At 38.4% G+C, this 16948-nt stretch overlaps 1 protein-coding gene across 1 annotated transcript in view; it reads right to left on the bottom strand.

Moving 5' to 3' along the window:
• The window catches only part of GABRA3 (gamma-aminobutyric acid type A receptor subunit alpha3), a 234263-nt gene that overhangs the window by 136100 nt on the left and 81215 nt on the right, over positions 1 to 16948 (bottom strand). Inside the window, exon 3 of the mRNA XM_019664274.1 lies at positions 7372 to 7493. Coding sequence (XP_019519819.1) covers positions 7372 to 7493 — 122 coding nt within the window. The remainder of the gene's footprint in view (positions 1 to 7371; positions 7494 to 16948) is intronic.

Below are 16948 nucleotides of genomic sequence, written 5' to 3'. Positions count from 1 at the left end.
GCAAATCTGCTCTCTAGTGAAACTGGTGAAATCTATTTTAAAAACAACCACTTAAAGTTTCTGGAAATGGTTCTAAGGATAGACAACAAAAGAAAAAAAAACTATTCAAGAAAATCTACTAAAATTCTGTAAGGCAATCAAGAGTCCAGATATTTAGGAGTTGGCTTGGGACGCCAACTCTGAGCAGCAGGGCCCTGGTTCGGATCCCACATGAGGGCCAGTGATGCTGCGCCCTCTACAGTTAAGATGGTGAGCAACAGCTCGACCTGGAGCTGGGCTGCCATGAGTGGCTGGCAGCCAGAGTGAGTGGCCATCCAATGGCTGGCGAGTGACTGCCTCACCCGGGAAGAGCGCAATGATCACAATGCCAACATGGGCCAGTGAAGTGACATCCTTCACAACTAGACTGAATAACAAAAGGACAGCAACTTGTCTGTTCCCCTTCCCCGATTCCCCAACGTTGCTCCCCTTCCCCAATTCCCCAATAAAATCTTTAAAGACAAAAAAAACAACAACAGTCCAGATATTTAAAACAAGACTTGTTCCCATGTTCCTCCTTCCTAGCCCAGTGAGACAGCAACTACTCCAGACTGATGCAGCTAAGAAAATACACCGGCCTCTCTCTTCTCCCAGCTCCCAGGTGGAGGGCTATTTTTCTGGAAAAGGCAGGGTGCCAGCATTTTTCATCCTGGAGCAAGCTACCTATTGCTGAGGCAAAATTCTGAGCAAGTTTGGGACAGGTAGGAGATCCCTTCGTCCTCCCAGTCACTGCTCATGGGATGAAGACTCTAATTTGGATATGGCACTGCTGAGATTACTATGGTCCCAAGTGCCCTTGATCTGGCTCACGGGGTAGTGGTCCATGCTGGAAAACGCAAGCCAAGGAGAGCTGGGGTTGCTGCCAACAGCCCTCCCCCAATGCTCAGCAACTAAAGTGGGGCTGTCCCTCAAGAAAAGGGTACCATTGTTCTCACCCTCAGAACCAGAGCCATGACTCAGAGATTTTGCCCCATTGATTGTTGCTCTTATACATTTATTATATTCCACTATTGTTAGCTCTTCTTTTCTTCTAGGTTCTTTTTTTTTATTATGAGCTTCAGGTGTGCGAAACCACACAGTGATTAGACATGTACACACCTCACAAAGTGATACCCCCCCCAAGTCTACCATTCATCTGACACCATACGTAGCTATTATACCAGTGACTATATTCCCTATGCTACACTTTACATCCCGTGAGTATATATATTTGAATTATAGTTGACATTCAATATTATATTTGTTTCAGGTGTACAGTGTAGTGGTTAGGCATTTATATAATTTATGAAGTGATGCCCCCTATAAGTCTACTACCCATCTGACACTATTATACTAAGTGAAATAATTCAGACAGAGAGAAATACCATATGATCTCACTTGTATGTGGAATCTACAGAACAAAATAAATGAACAAAACAGAAACAGACTCAGAGATACAGAGAAGAAACTGATGGTTGCCAGATGGGAGGAGGAGGACTGGGGGATGGGTGAGAAAGGTGAAGGGATTAGGAATTACAAATTGTTAGATTTTTTTCTAGTTTCTTAAGATGAAGCATTGGGGCATTGATTTGAGGTTAATCTTTTCTAACATAGCCATCTAGTGTTATAAGTTTTCCTCTTACTGTACTGTTTTATATCATGTTTTAAAAAAATTTTGTTCAATTGAAAAAGTTTCAATTTTCCTTTTGAGTTCTTCTTTGACTCATGGTTTATATATATATATATATATATATATATATATATATATATATATATATATATATATATATATATATATATATAATTTAGTTCCCAAGTACTTGGAAATTTTTCAGATACATTTCTGTTTTTGATTTCTATTCCATTTTGTATGTTGTGAATTATTTTAATTTCTTTTTAAGACACAGAATGTAGTCTATCTTGGTAAATATTGTAGGTATACTTGAAAAGAACTTGCATTCTGTTGTCGTTGGATGAAGTGTTCTATAAATGCCAGTGCAGGCAAGTTGGTTGATTATGTTGTTCTTGTTTCTGCTACCTTTACTTATTTTCTGTCTACTTGTTACCATATTTTGCCATGCATAATGTGCACCCATGTTTTTGGCCCAAACTTTCAGGGAAAAAAATCTTTTGTTTTAATTTTTTAATTCAAAATGTTATTTGTTTACATTTACGTACTCGTTTTTTGTATTATAAAGGAATTTCAGTATTTATTTTTTTAACATATTATGGTACAATAAATTTTATGTACCAGTAACAAATTTATGATATTGATTCATCATAGAAGGCCAAGAACTCTTCATCGTTACAAGTTTATCATAAGTTCAACAAACCCGATTATCATAGTCCAGAGTATTATTTTGCATACAGATATCATTATTGATTTCTAGAGTTACACTTTTAACTCATAAGCATAAATAAAAAAATTAAAAACATTTATATAGATGCGGAATTAGTACTACCCATGTATAGTGCGCATTCTTATTTTTCTGTCACAAATCTGGGCAAAAAAGTGCATTTTATATACAGCAAAATATGGTATATTGCTTATTGAGAGGTAAGTGTTGAAATCTCTAACTATAGTTATAGATTATCTCTTTTTTTTCAGGCTTTGCTTCATGTGTTTAGGAGCTGTGTGATTAGCTGCATAAATATTTAGGATTGTTATGCATTCTTGATGAATTGACTCCTTCATTATGAAATGGCCCTCTTTACTCCTAGTAATAGTTTTGCTCTTTTTTTTGCTCTTATATTTATTTTTTATCATGTTAAAATAGCTACTCCAACCTTGTTTTTGATTAGTGTTAGCATTGTGCATCTTCTTTTAAACATTCATATCATCTTTTATATTTACCTATGTTACAATCAATGGTGCTTTTATTTCTTTTTGTGTATTTGAGTTACTCTCTAGTATCCATTTCTTTAGGCCAGACTGGCTCCCTTTAATATTTCTTACAAGCAGCAAGAGAGAAGTTACTCATCATCTATAAGAGATCCTTAATAAGATAACCAGCATTGTATATCTGTTTCCATCCTTTTACTTTGAACATATTTATGGCTTTATATTTAAAGTGGGTTTCATGTGCAGCATGAAAACCTTTCAACAATATATTTCCATTTCATCTCCTCCTCTCCTTTGTGCTATTGCTGTCATACATTTTCTATATATAAATTAGTAGTCATTTATCGTTTAAAGAGACTTAGAAAAAAAGAAACTATATTTACCCATGTATTTTCCATTTTAGTTGCTCTTCCTTCTTTTGTATAGATCCATATTTCTATCTGGCATCACTTTCCTTCTGCCTGGCAGATTTCTCTCGACATTTCTTGCAGTATAGATTTGCTGATGGTGAATTTTTCAGCTTTTATGTGTCTGAAAAAGGGTTTGTTTTGCCTATGTTTTTAAAATGTATTACCTCTGGTTACAGAATTCTACATTGATAGTTTTTCTCAGTACTTGACTACTTTTGCTAACTACCCTCTTGCTTGCTTGTTTCTGACAAGAAGCCTGCTGTTTTTCTCAAATTTTCCCTCTGTATATAATGTTTTGTATTACTCTGTTTACTTTTAATATTTTGTCTATAGCACTAGTTCAAAGCAATATCATCATTACCATTGGTGTAATTTTCATCATGTTTCTTGTTTGTTGAGTTTCTTTGATTCCAGGGATTACCATTTTCATCTAATTTAGAATACAGTTGACCAGTCTTTCTTCAAATATGTTTTCTGCCTCCCTTCAGATAATCCAATTAGCACATTAGGCCACTTAAAGCTGTCCCACAGTGTACTAATGTCCTGTTCATTTTTCAGTCTTTTTCTTCCTCTGTGTTTCATTTTTGCTAGTTATTGATTTCTATGTCTTCAAGCCCATTAATCTTTTTTTCTTCAATGTCCAAATCCACTGTTAGTCCCATCTAGTATATATTTTACCACAGATATTGTATTATTTAATATCTAGAAGTCTAATTTATTTAACTTCTATGGTTCTAGTCAACATACTCATGGTTTTCTCTACCTTTTGAACATATGAAATGTATATGTAAGTAGTTTAATGTACTCATCTACTAATTCTTTCATATGTGTCATTTATACATCTGTTTTTATTGATTGATTTTTCTGCCCTTTTTGAGTTGTATTTTCTTGCTTCTTTGCAGACCTGACAATTTTTACTAGATACCAGCCATTGTAAATTCCATCGCTTAAATACTAGGCATTTTTTTGTATTGCTGTAAATATTTTTGAACTTTGTTCTGACACAATGTTAAGTTACATGGAAACAGTTCGATCTTTTCGAAGCTTGCTTTTCCGTAATTAAGTAGGACCAGAGCAGCCTTTGTTTGGGGGATGATTTGCCACACCACTGAGGTCGTATCCTTCTAAGTATTCTACCCCATGCCCCATGTGTTACAAGCTTTTCCACTCTGGTTGGTGGGAACACAAATGATCTCCAGCCCTCTTGTTCCGTCTGCTGTTTTCCAGGGTCCTTTTCTCAACCTTGGGTTTTTTTCCTCCTATGTGTGAGCTGAACATTACTTACCTGAAAACTTGAGGGACATTCTCTGGACATTTCTGGATCTCTATCTCTATCTCTGTCTCCCTCCCTTCCTTGTGCCCGCCCCCTCTACCCCCCAACTCTCACTTCTCCATGCAGCACTTCCTTCTTCTCTATCCTAACAATTTTAGCCAACTTGGTTTCCCGAAATTCACAACCCTTTCTCATCAAAAGACAAGCGTCCACTGGGCACTGTTTGGATTTTCCCTCCCTGCACTGCAGCTTGAAATTCTCTCCAGGCAGTAAGCTGTTACAATCACAGGGCTCACCTTGTATTTTTTCCCCCTTTTCAAGGATTACTGTCCTGTGCTTTGCTCAGTTTCTGAAAACTTCTAGATAATATATTTGTTCATTTCTTAGTTGTTTTTTTTAAGACAAAAAGCTAAATCTGGTCCCTGTCATTTGGTGTTAGTCCAAAGCAAAAGGCTCCACTCATATTTTTCACTGGTACCCAAAACATTACCTGTCTACAACTAATTAATTTCTACCTCCTTCCTGTACCTTCTTTGTTCCAACCACAACTCCAAAAGAAACAGAAGAAAATAAAATAGCACTGTTCCTCCTCCAAGGATCCCTATTTTAGAAAATAGCACACCCTGTCATCCAAGCCAGGGAATTAGAAGTTACCCTTTTTTTCTCCTTTTTGTAACCCTATAATTTAATCAGTCACCAAATTCTCTACATTCCCACAGTCATCATCTTATCCTGGAAAACTTCAATTGATCTGTGACTAGTTGTCCCTTCCACCAATGCTGCCCTGCTCCCATCCATTATTTATACCAAAGTGTCATATAGTTTTCATCTAAAAACAAACAATGACAAAAAAGCTGCAAACATATCTTTAACTTTACTTCATAAGTGAGTTTATTGTAGTGGTATGGGTATAGCTATTTCAATGTTATTTCATGCATATTGTAGAATTGAGCAAATGAGTAAATCATTGAAGGATGCTGTATTGGACTGGAATTAGTTGTTTTTTATCACTATAACAAACTATATGTATTTACATATGTACATATGTGAATATATGCAGGTGTATGTATATTACATATATGTATATGTACAATACATATATATTTATGGATATATGTAATATATATAATTTATGTATAATTTGCTATTTTTCCAATTGTGCGCACTCAAAATTCCTAGGAGCAATGGCACCCCGCTAGTAATGAAAACACCTAGCACTCAGAAGTTGGATTTTAGTTTGTATTTTGTTTTGTTTTGTTTTGTTTTTTTTAGCTGAGCCACCCTGCCACCTGTTGGCAGCTCAGCAGCAGCTCAGTTCAGGCCAGGACTTGAACCGCTGTTGCTCAGAACTTGCACTCTTGAGCGAGCTCTTAACCAACTGAGCCACTCGGCTGGTCCTAGAAGTTGGATTTTAAATATAATTTCCTATAAAAAGAGATACCATTTCTTCTTGGAAAATAATGACTGATTTCAAGGCTGAATAAGGGGGAGTACAAGATAAGTCTGGAATACAGTGTTATGCCATAAAGTACAAGTGCTCAAAAAATGAGGAGAACATATCAAAGGGAAACCAATGCCACCCTGAATAGGCTCCCACTAAGCAAATATGGGAAATTATGAGGAAAATGGTTCATCAAAATGAATAATATTAATGGATTTCAATTCATTGAATAAGAATCCATCTCTTTATGCCAATAGTTACCTAATTAATTAAACAGAAGGAAAGGTTTATTTTCTTACAGTAGAATACCATGTAAAAAAATGTAGAGGAATAATAGATTTATAAAATCACCATTTTGCAGCCATAACAGTTTTTATTCATGCAATAATAATCAATAACTGCTAAAACTATTAAGTACAAACTGAAAAAATTATAATTTTTGAGTGGCATAACCTGGTGAACATTGAAGCTAATATTACTGATAATGGGGCAAACAGATGTCATAGTCCTTCTTGAGTAATGCACTGAGAAAACCACAATTAAATCCTGTGATATTTCTTCCAAATATGAATAAGGAACATCTAATCAGTTGTAAAAGACAAAGAAAGGCTGAGTAACTATACCAGATTATAGGTTACATAGACGTAAAAATAAATGCAATGCATAATCCTGGATTGAATCCTATATCAAGGAAAAATGTTACAAGGATCACTTTGGGGATGATTCACAAAAACTAAATATGAACTACAGATCAGAAAGTAGTTTATGTCAGGTTACAGTTTCTGAATTTATAATCGCATCGTAATTTTATAAAATAATTTTTGTTCTAAGGAAATACACACCGAAGTATTTAGGGACAAAGGGGTATGATATCTGCAACTGATTCTCAAGTGGTTCAGGAAAAAAATCAAACACACATACACTTACATACTTGCCCTTTCAACACAGCCATGACGTATTATAATGCATTTACTTCACTATGATCATATTGCCGATCATACTAAACTGATGGCCAACTCAGATCCAACTTAGCTAGCAGGTTGTTTCTCTTTAGAATGTCAGGCTGATGTGCGCTCAGGGTTCTGAGAACAAAGTCATGTGTCCTAGCTATTCCTGGGCCACACCTGCCATCCAGGCAAGGATTGGTATTTTGTTATCAGAAATGCACTTGGTCAAGCACATGCATACACCTAAGTAAAATTCAGAACCTTCCAAAACCAGACCAGAGACATTGACCATGGAAATGAAGGATTAGAGCTAAATTCCAGTGCTCAGAGGAAAGAAACAGCTTTATATTAACCTCATTCATCACGAGACTACTGCAGGTGCTTTAAGAATCTTTTTAGATGACAAAAGACAAGCAGAAAATCTTAAGATAGTAACTGACCTCCAAGCCCAGGTCGCAGCCGGTTGTCATATCCATCCAGAAGACGATCCAAGATTCTGGTAAAGATAGTGATGTTGTCGGTGCTGTCATCAGGAATATCTGGGGCATGCTTGGGAGAGAGTCTGAGGCAGTGGAAGAAAAAGAAGGGAAAATAGTTCTTAATAGGAAACAGTTACATGTGTAAACACTTGAATTCAAGATTGTGATCCATAGACTGGGCCAATTAAAGAGCCCTGTAACCTAATCAAACCAGCAAGCACTTCCTGTTTTTCACAATGATTACCTGTGTAAGAGGCGGACAGTGGTCACTATACCTGAGCTCTTACTCCAGCACCGGCTCGTATGAGCTTTACCAGATATCTAGTCCAGCCCAACCCAGCAGTGGAGAAACACAAATCCTGGGCAGAATGTCCTTGGGAACAGGACCCAACATAAACTCGACTGAGCAAATTTTGTTGCATGAATGAACGGGCCTCAAAATAAAAAAGGAAAATGGTGTTCTGAAGAACTTATCCCTCTTCTAGCCTAGAGAAACGTAAGTTCACAGAACAACAGAGCCAGACCGACCCTTGAATTGCATCTAGTCCATCTACCTCCCACCCTATGGAGAAAGGACAACAAAGCCATAGTAATCTATTCAATGGTAAAGCTACCAGGACTCTTAAGAGATTCCCTAGTCTCTCTCGTTTTATCCATAAGGAAATAAGCTCACCCACCAAATTTGCCTTCAGTCATATTGCTAGTGAGAGGCAGAGGTAGAACAATAACCAGTACCCTTGTTTTCTGGTGATCCTTAGCTACCTCCTGCTTCTCGACTTTGGACATCTTCGGTAGGCCTTTCTAAGCGCGAGGCATTTTACTCAGCACCTAATCAGGCCTAGGCTGCCTCTGATATGTCTTCCCCTGTGTGAGGAGGGGCTTGGTGTGGTTTGACAGGACTAGAAATAAAGAAAGGCCCAGGGCATTTTAGGGAAAAGAGGGAGCGACATTGTGAAAGAAACGGCTGCTGTCAAGGGTCAAGAAGCATGGTGCGAAATCAAGTAATAAACTAGGAGTCAGAAATCCAGGGTCCTAGTACCAGATGTATTTGGATTTGGGATAGACCACTAAGCAAGTTACAGTACTGTATCTCCTTTGGTCTCGCTTTCCCCTATTCTTACCTTAGACCCAGGAGGTTGCCATTAAAGACACATAATAATTATACCTAGCATCCAGTTAATCAGGGCTATAAAAGACATAAGATAACAGTTAAGAAGGAGTCTTGAGAGACAGTCACTATATCTTCCCACCAATATTTATCCCTAGCAGGGAGAAAGGTTCCTGTTCTGAAAAAGACACTGAGAAAGATCTACAGAATAGTAGAAACGTCTGAGTTGAATAGTTCTCACTCTAAACTGCCACTCTCTGTCTAATAACCTTGGAAAAGTAATTTTGAACCCCAATTTCCTTAATTCATAAGCCTACTTAAATTCAATCATTCAGTGCCTCGTTATTGAGCATGAACTATATGCCTATTACTGTTCTATCTACTGTGATAGAGCAGGGGGGAAAAAAGGTGAATCATCTCTCCCTGCTTACAGGGTTGCTGCGAGAATCAAATGATAAATTACGTACACATGCAAGGAAAAAGGGACCTAGGCTTAAAGAGCCTGGATTTGAATTTACTAGTTATGTGATCTTGAACAAGGCATATAACATCTTGAGTAAGAGTTTTCTCATTTTTTTTTAGAATAAACTGTTTATTCCTGATGTCGCAAAACAATTGTTATCATGGAAAATCACAGTTTGATTTCTAAGTCATTTGAATGGTCTAAGAACAGCAGTGTGCCTGAAATAAAGAGAACAGGGTAACATTCTACAGAACCTTATTATTTGTGTGCTATAACATGGTTAAAAAAGAGTAAAAACCCTCCTAGTTGTGCAACCAGCCTTTCCACCTTCTTATTACTATGAACTGAACAACAGCTTTAAGTATTTTTAAAACTAGTCAGCCAGTTAGTAAATATTATTTGAATGCCTCGTATGTATACAAGGTTCCCTGGAGATGCCACAGATATGTGGTCTCTCCTCTCTAAGCATTTGCCATCTAGCAATGCTCCTCCCCATAAATAACACAAGCATGCCTAGTGCAAGCTTGTTCTGCACCTGCTTTCACAGTACTCACTCTGCCATGTACTTATTTTATTTTTATTTATTTTTTTGTTTGTTTATTTTTGTTTTTTTTATTTGATTTTATTATTATTTCAGGTGTACAGAACAATGCAATAGTTATCCTTTTCACCCCTCACAAAGTAACAATCCCCCTCCCCCCATCCACTGCCCTCCCACCCCCAATATCATGCTTATCTATTACAATTCCATTGACTCCATTCCCACTCTCTACTCCACATCCCGTGACTATATGTATATGTAATTATAGTTGACATACAATATTATTCAACATCAGCTTCAGAAATACAGTGCGGTGGTCAGGTCCTTGACCAGACAGTTTTCTCATCTTTAAAATTAAAATAATTTCACTGATATGTTGTATTAATATTAAATGACATATTAAAATTGCCAGGCTTAATGCCTAATCTCTAGAAGCAGTCAAAGTTTGTTTTCTCTTTTTTAAAAATAGTAGTTCACACACTCAAATGCATTATTCAAATGTAAATAGTAACAACAAAATATTGGTAACCCCATCAGCAAAAGTCATAAAGCAAGCTTTGGCCATAGAAACAGTAAAACCCAGTGAAGAGTAGAAATGATTGGCTGGTTTAGCGGACAGAGCGCTAGAAGTGATACAGATTCTTTTGGGAAAGGGGAAGGAAGAAGGGAACTGTAGTGCAGAGCTAACAAACTGACATCGATATGCTGGAGCGAGAAATACAGACACTCTGTAGGGTGACAGCCTGTACTTGGTTCAATCCACCCAATATTCTGAATCCACCTTCCATGAGCTGTGGGGAGAAAGGCTGTTGGAGCTCAATTGATTTTTGTGCAAAACTCTCATTATCCCTTAATTCTCACTGAGGGAAATCTTGACCCTGGTTAGCCTAATTTGATTTCTGGGAAATAGGTCTACGAATTGAATGAAAAACCATTTCTTGGGTTACTGGAAAGTGGTAGAAAGGAGAATCTTCACAGGGTTATAGATGAGCTATAAACTGCTTCAGAGATGATCTAAAACCCTAAAGACTTCACTAAAAAACTGTGGACAAATGAATTCAGTAAAGTTGCAGGATACAAAATCAACATACAGAAATCAGTTACATTTCTACACACTAATGATGAATCATCTGAAAGAGAAATTATGAAAGCAATCCCACTTATAATAGCATTAACAACAAAACAAAACAAAATATTTAGGAATATATTTAACCAAGGAGGTGAAAGACCTGTACACTGGAAACTATAAGGCACTGATGAAAGAGATGGAAGAAGGCACAAAGAAATGGAAAGCTACCCCATGTCCCTGGATTGGAAGAGTTAATACCGTGAAAATGTCCATGCTACCCAAAGCGATCTACAGATTCAATGCAATCCCAATCAAAATTCCAATGACTTTTTTTACAGAAATAGGAAAAACTATCCTAGATTTTGTTTGGGATCACAGAAGAACCTGAGTAGCCAAAGAAATCCTGAGAAAGAGGAACAAAGCTGGAGGCTTCACAATACCTGATTTCAAGCTATATTACAAAGCTATAGTAATCAAAACAGTATGGTACTGGCATAAAAACAGGCACATTGATCAGTGGAGCAGAATAGGGAGTCCAGAAAGAGATCCGCATATTTATGGTCAACTGATCTTTAACAGTGGTGTCAAGAAATAACAATGGGGACAGAATGTCTCTTCAATAAATGATATTGGAAAAACTGGATATCCACTTGCAAAAAGAATGATATTGGACCCCTACCTTACACCACTCACAAAAATTAATTTGAAATGGATCAAAGAGTCATATGTAAGACTTGAAACCATAAAACTCCTAGAAGAAAACATAGGGGAAAAGATCCTTGACATTTGTCTAGGCAATGATTTCTTGGATAAGTTATCAAAAGCACAGGCACCAAAAACTAAAATAAACAAGTGGTACTATATTAAACTAAAAGGCTACTGCACAGCAAAGGAAACAATCAATAAATTGAAAAGATAACCTACAGAACAGGAGAAAATATTTGCAAAACATATATCTGATAAGGGAGTAATATCCAAAATATATCAAGAGCTCATACAATTCAAAAGCAAAAGATAATCCAATTAAAAAATGGGAAAAGGACCTGAATAGACATTTTTTCCAAAGAAGACATACAAATGGCCAAAAGGTTTGTGAAAAGGTGCTCAGTATCACTAATCATCAGGGAAATGCAAATCAAACTGTGATGAGATATCACCTCCCACCTTTTAGGATGTCTTTTTATCAGACAAGAGATAACAAATGTTGGTGAGGATACAGAGAGAACTCAACACTTATACACTGTTGGTAGGAATTTAAATTGTTACAGCATTATGGAAAACAGGATGGTGGTTCCTCAAAAATTCAAAAACTGAACTACCATGTGATTCAGCAATTCTGCTTCTGGGTATATATCCAAGGAAATTTAAATCAGTACCTCAAAGGGATATCTGCACACACATCCCCAAGTTCATTACAGTATTATTCACAGTTTCCAACGTATAGAAACAACCTAAGTGACTATCAATTAATGAACGGATAAAGAAGATGGTTTTTTTGTGTGTGTGTATATATGTATATATACACACACACACATTTATACACGTATGTACATATACAGAGGGGCCAAAAAATGTATACAAATGGACACTTTGGTCAACGTTGCTCAAGCAGTAGTTTGCCATCTTCAGAAGTGTCTGGACACTGATGGGAACCGCTCTGAGCACCTCTTGTAATTGCAGAAGTCAAACGTGACTTGTATTCATCTTTCATTATTGGTATATATATATATATATATATATATTTTAAAGATTTTTATTGGGGAATTGGGGGGATGGGAACAGCGCTGGGGAATTGGGGAAGGGGAACAGACAAGTTGCTGTCATTTTGGTCTTCAGTCTAGTTGTGGAGAACGTTGCTTCACTGGCCCAAGTTGGCACCATCATTGCGCTCTTCCCGGGCGAGGCACATCAGTCGCCGGCTTCTGGACAGCCGCTCACTGCGACTGCTGGCCGCTCGCGCTGGTTGCTGGCTACACACGGTAGCCCATGGCAACCCACTGCAGCAGGGGCTGCAGCCTACGCCGTCGCTGGCGACTCACAGCAGCCCAGCTCCAGGTTGAGCTGTTGTTCAGCATCTTAGCTGTGGAGGGCAGTGTCATTGGCCCTCATATGTGGGATCCGAACCAGGGCCCTCTGGCGTCCCAAGCCAGTTCTTTACCATCGCACCACTCGGCCGGCCCCTTATTGGTATATATTGAGTATTACAATTATAATACAGTTTTCCTTTCTTAAAATCTGTATACATTTTTGGCCCCCTCTGTACATATAATTCAGCCATAAGAAAGGAAATCCTGTGATTTACAACAACACAGGTGGACCTTGAAGGCATTATGCTAAATAAGTCAGACAGAAGGACAAATGCTGTATGATATCACTTCTATGTGGAGTCTAAAGAACCTGAACTTGAAAAACAGGGAGTTAGAATGGGGGTTAACAGGGTCTGAGGGATGGGAAAAGTGGGTGATATAGTTTAAAGGTATAAACTTAGCACTCGTAGATAAATGAATCCTGGAGCTGTAATACACAGTGGAGTGATTACTGTCAACGATACTGTATTATAAATTTTAAAGTTGCTAAGAGACTGGTTCTTAACTGTTCTCAACACAAAAAAAGAGATGATAAACATATGACAGGATAAAGGTTGTTAGGTAACGCTACTCTAGTAATCATATCACAGTATATGCCCATAAATGTACCAAACCAACACGCTGTACCCCTTAAACTTATACAACGTTACGTGTCAGTTATATCTCAGTTAAAAAAAATTTTTTTTTCCACTTCCTGTTCAGATCATGTCTTAGCACTGCTCACAAACTTGCTATAAGTCTTCATGGCTTAGCAAATAAAATCCAGTTCCTTAGCGTGCTGTAAATCTTCAATCTGTTTCCAATCTACTTTTATAGGTGCAAATTCCACTACCTCTCCTTCTGACCAGAAAGCATGGCCAAATCAGATTACTCACCATTTCTCAATCCTCCCCATGTTTTCATTTTCCAAGCCCAGTCATTCCCATAAGCGGAAAGGGGAGCTAGAGATTCAGCTCTGGGGATTCAAGTTACATACTGAGAAGGGAATGAGAAACACCTGGAATTCAATAACACACATTCTAACGTCTTTACTGAAGCCACTTAAAAATAAGCTGAATTTTGGCTAGAATATGCCCAATCCATCTTAAAAGGCAGCTGCCCTTTTCTTAAATACCTTCTGTAGACTGGTAACGAAACGAGAGAAGTATTGGCCTGACACACGCACTCAACACGTGCCCCACCTCTTCACACTATTTGCTGAATTACAGTAAAATAAAAACTAAGATTTTCACGCCTTATTAATAACTGAAAGCCACTGCGTCACAGACCTCGCAAACACATGGGAAGATTTCACACATATGTTGTGAATGATTAAAAAGAAGGTATTAGACCTTAGAGCTATGATTCCATATGTGAACATAAGCAGACGTGCCCCAACTTTAAAGGGGTTGTGTTCCAAAGTTTGCAGAGAATTAAAGGGACATGCTTCCTTTGAACAATGCCATTTACAAGGTAGCATGTTTTCAGGCCAAGGCTACACGAGTCTTTATTTCTCATTATTTATCTGAATGATTGTAACCATACTGCCAATGAATGAACACTGTTTCAGCAATATTTCTGATTAAGTGGACTTTAATAGGCCAGTCTGAGAACCATTTATAACACTGCCTATGTGCAGAGAAGAATATGACACAAAAGAAGGGGAAACTGCATACTAGGAATATTTTCTTCCCCAATATTATTTACTTTCTACCCTACACCCATGGCCATGGTCAAAACAATGAGCTGGCCATCAGCTCAAATCTCTCAATCAACCCTGGTGGCTGGTATCCTTACAATGGAGAGCGCTAATGGTCATCACCTTGACCAAGAGATCACATGTAGCATCAGTGATAATGAGACAACCTTGCCTTCAGACGTGATACAGTAGGAAGTCACAGCATCACCTATCAGGTATTCTTCATCCTGCCGTCAATTGTCCAGCCATGCCCTGTGTCACAAATGCTTCATCTGTACTTCAAAAGGGAAAATGAGTTTCTTATTCCTCTAGGTCCTATAAGAAAATTGCACTTGCCCCGTTTTAGCATAGGGCAGCCAGTCATGTGGCTGAGGTGTTAAGTATTCAGAGACTGGGGGATTACTAAACATAAGTGTTCATGTCCATAAAAGAAACAGGCATGTGGCTAATTTTTACTTAAAAGTGACCAATTGCATGCAAAGCAATACATTGTAGCAGTTAATAGCATGGACTCTGGAGCCAGACTGTCTGGGTTTCAGTCCTGGCTCTGCCACTTTCTAGCTGTGTGAGCTTTGGCAGGTTACTTGACTTCTCTGTGCCTCCATATTTCATCTGTGAAACAGGAATAATAGCAGCACCTAGCTAGTAGGTCTGTTATAAGGATTATATGAATTCACATATGTAAAGGACTTAGAACAGTACTTGGTACCTAGGGAGAGTTAGATATAAGCTTTAAGCTAACATGATTGAATATGAAAACTACAAAAAAAGTAGTCTTGAACTGAGTTTCAAAAAAATCTAATTAGAGAGCAAAGGAGAGTTTCCTGTTCGAAACAATGTCTGGAAAACCATATCGCATGAGAATGGTTGAAAGTAATGAGAGTTACACTGTAGAAGAGAAAGCTTGGAGTAGCTCTGAGAGCTGTTATGTGGAAAAGGACGCAAGTGCTGCTAGGCATTAGAGGAAGGTGGACTTCTGTTCAATCCAGGAAACACTTTCCAGCCCCTAGAGCTATGCCCTGGGTTAGTACTGCAGTTTATCACCGGAGGGGTTCAACCTGGTAGGCCAACCATCAAGCGTAATGCAGGAGGGACTTGACTCAGGTAGGAGCTTAGGACTGACAGCCTCTCAAGTCCCACATCTGGTTCTGGAAATGTACCATTTGACGACTGAATGGTAAAAGTATTAATGAATTGATTCCATAATACATATTGTATGTACATGGCAGGGACTGGACTTTTCCTACTTATACTTCAAGTCATAAGTGGCTTGAGACATACACCCCACATGTGCTCTACCCGTTCACACTCTTTGCAGAGTTAAAGTAAAATAAAAACTAAGGCCTTCATGCCTTCTTAGTATTTACATGTGTAGTCACAGGTGCCAGTTTATTCTGAGATTAAGAGGACTGAGAAAATATCTTTCAAGATGAAAAGAGACAAAAGGACTGGCACGTTTGGTACAGTGCCACCAAGTAAGGCTATGGATATGACAAGGAAACAAATAAGCACCCCCCCCCCAACCATTTCCTCTGAAGTATCTGCTGCCACCACCATACAATCCTGATGCAGATAAAGTGTGGATACAGGGTCGTGTCCCTCCAAAATAATGGTCTCCACTCTGCTCTTAAATATGTAAATAGGAGGCCTTGTGCCCAACGTCTTTCATTTCCCCTTCCACATATATTCTTCACCCTTCTCCACCCTGTTCTCTTTCCTGTAAAGCTGACTTGTATGAACTTGGGTTTGGCCTCCTTGTTGAAGGTCAGAAGGAGGAAGGGTCGAATCTGGTTATGTAATCCCCTGGCTCTCTCCCTGTGAAATCTCCTCCATTTAAGTCCTCTGCACCTCTTAAGAAAGCTGGTTTTATATGACATGCCTGCTGTTGGCCTTAGGTTTACTCTCTCCCTTGGGTTCCCCTATACCCAGACCTTTACAAGTAGTCCCTTTGCAAATGTACCCTCCTTGAGTAATCTTAAGTGAAAGGCTTCCTGTTTTCTTTGGGATCTTGACTGATACGCATCTCAAGTTTCAACAAATTGCAGTCAGACCTGGACTGAGGATCCATTTGGCACTTGCTTGCTACTTCCATTGACCCATTATGAAATTGCTTATCTTCTGCCATTTTGGCCCAGAAAAATGACAGTTTCATCATGATCCTACTTAACACTGTTCACACATAGTTCTCATTTGTTCATGGTCAAAATACTGGACCAGGAAGCAGGAGTGTAACAAAGGTCTTTATTACATGAAGCTGAAATTGTTCCCTGTAGCTTTTCCTTAAGACTGTGAGACCTGGAATCAGAGACCAGTGTTCTAGACCTAGCTCTACTATTAATTTGCTACAAGCTCTTAGAAAAAAATTTCCTTTCTGGACCTCAATTTATTCATGTGCAAAATGAGGGATCAGGCTGGCTGCTCTCTACGGGTTTCTCCATGTCTGCTATTCCCACATCCCTAGCTATACTGTTAAGAAGGTGTGAAAACAAGCAAACAAAAAGAAGTAGCAGCTTGGGCCAGCCAAGTGGCTCATTGGTTAAGAGTTGGCTTGGGAGCACGAGCTCTGAGCAACAGGGTCGCCGGTTCAATTCC

The sequence above is a fragment of the Hipposideros armiger genome, unplaced genomic scaffold (assembly GCF_001890085.2).
Source record: "Hipposideros armiger isolate ML-2016 unplaced genomic scaffold, ASM189008v1 scaffold_419, whole genome shotgun sequence".
NCBI lineage: Eukaryota > Metazoa > Chordata > Mammalia > Chiroptera > Hipposideridae > Hipposideros > Hipposideros armiger.
Note: the sequence above shows the minus strand (reverse complement) of the source record. Positions and strands in the feature narration are given on the sequence as shown.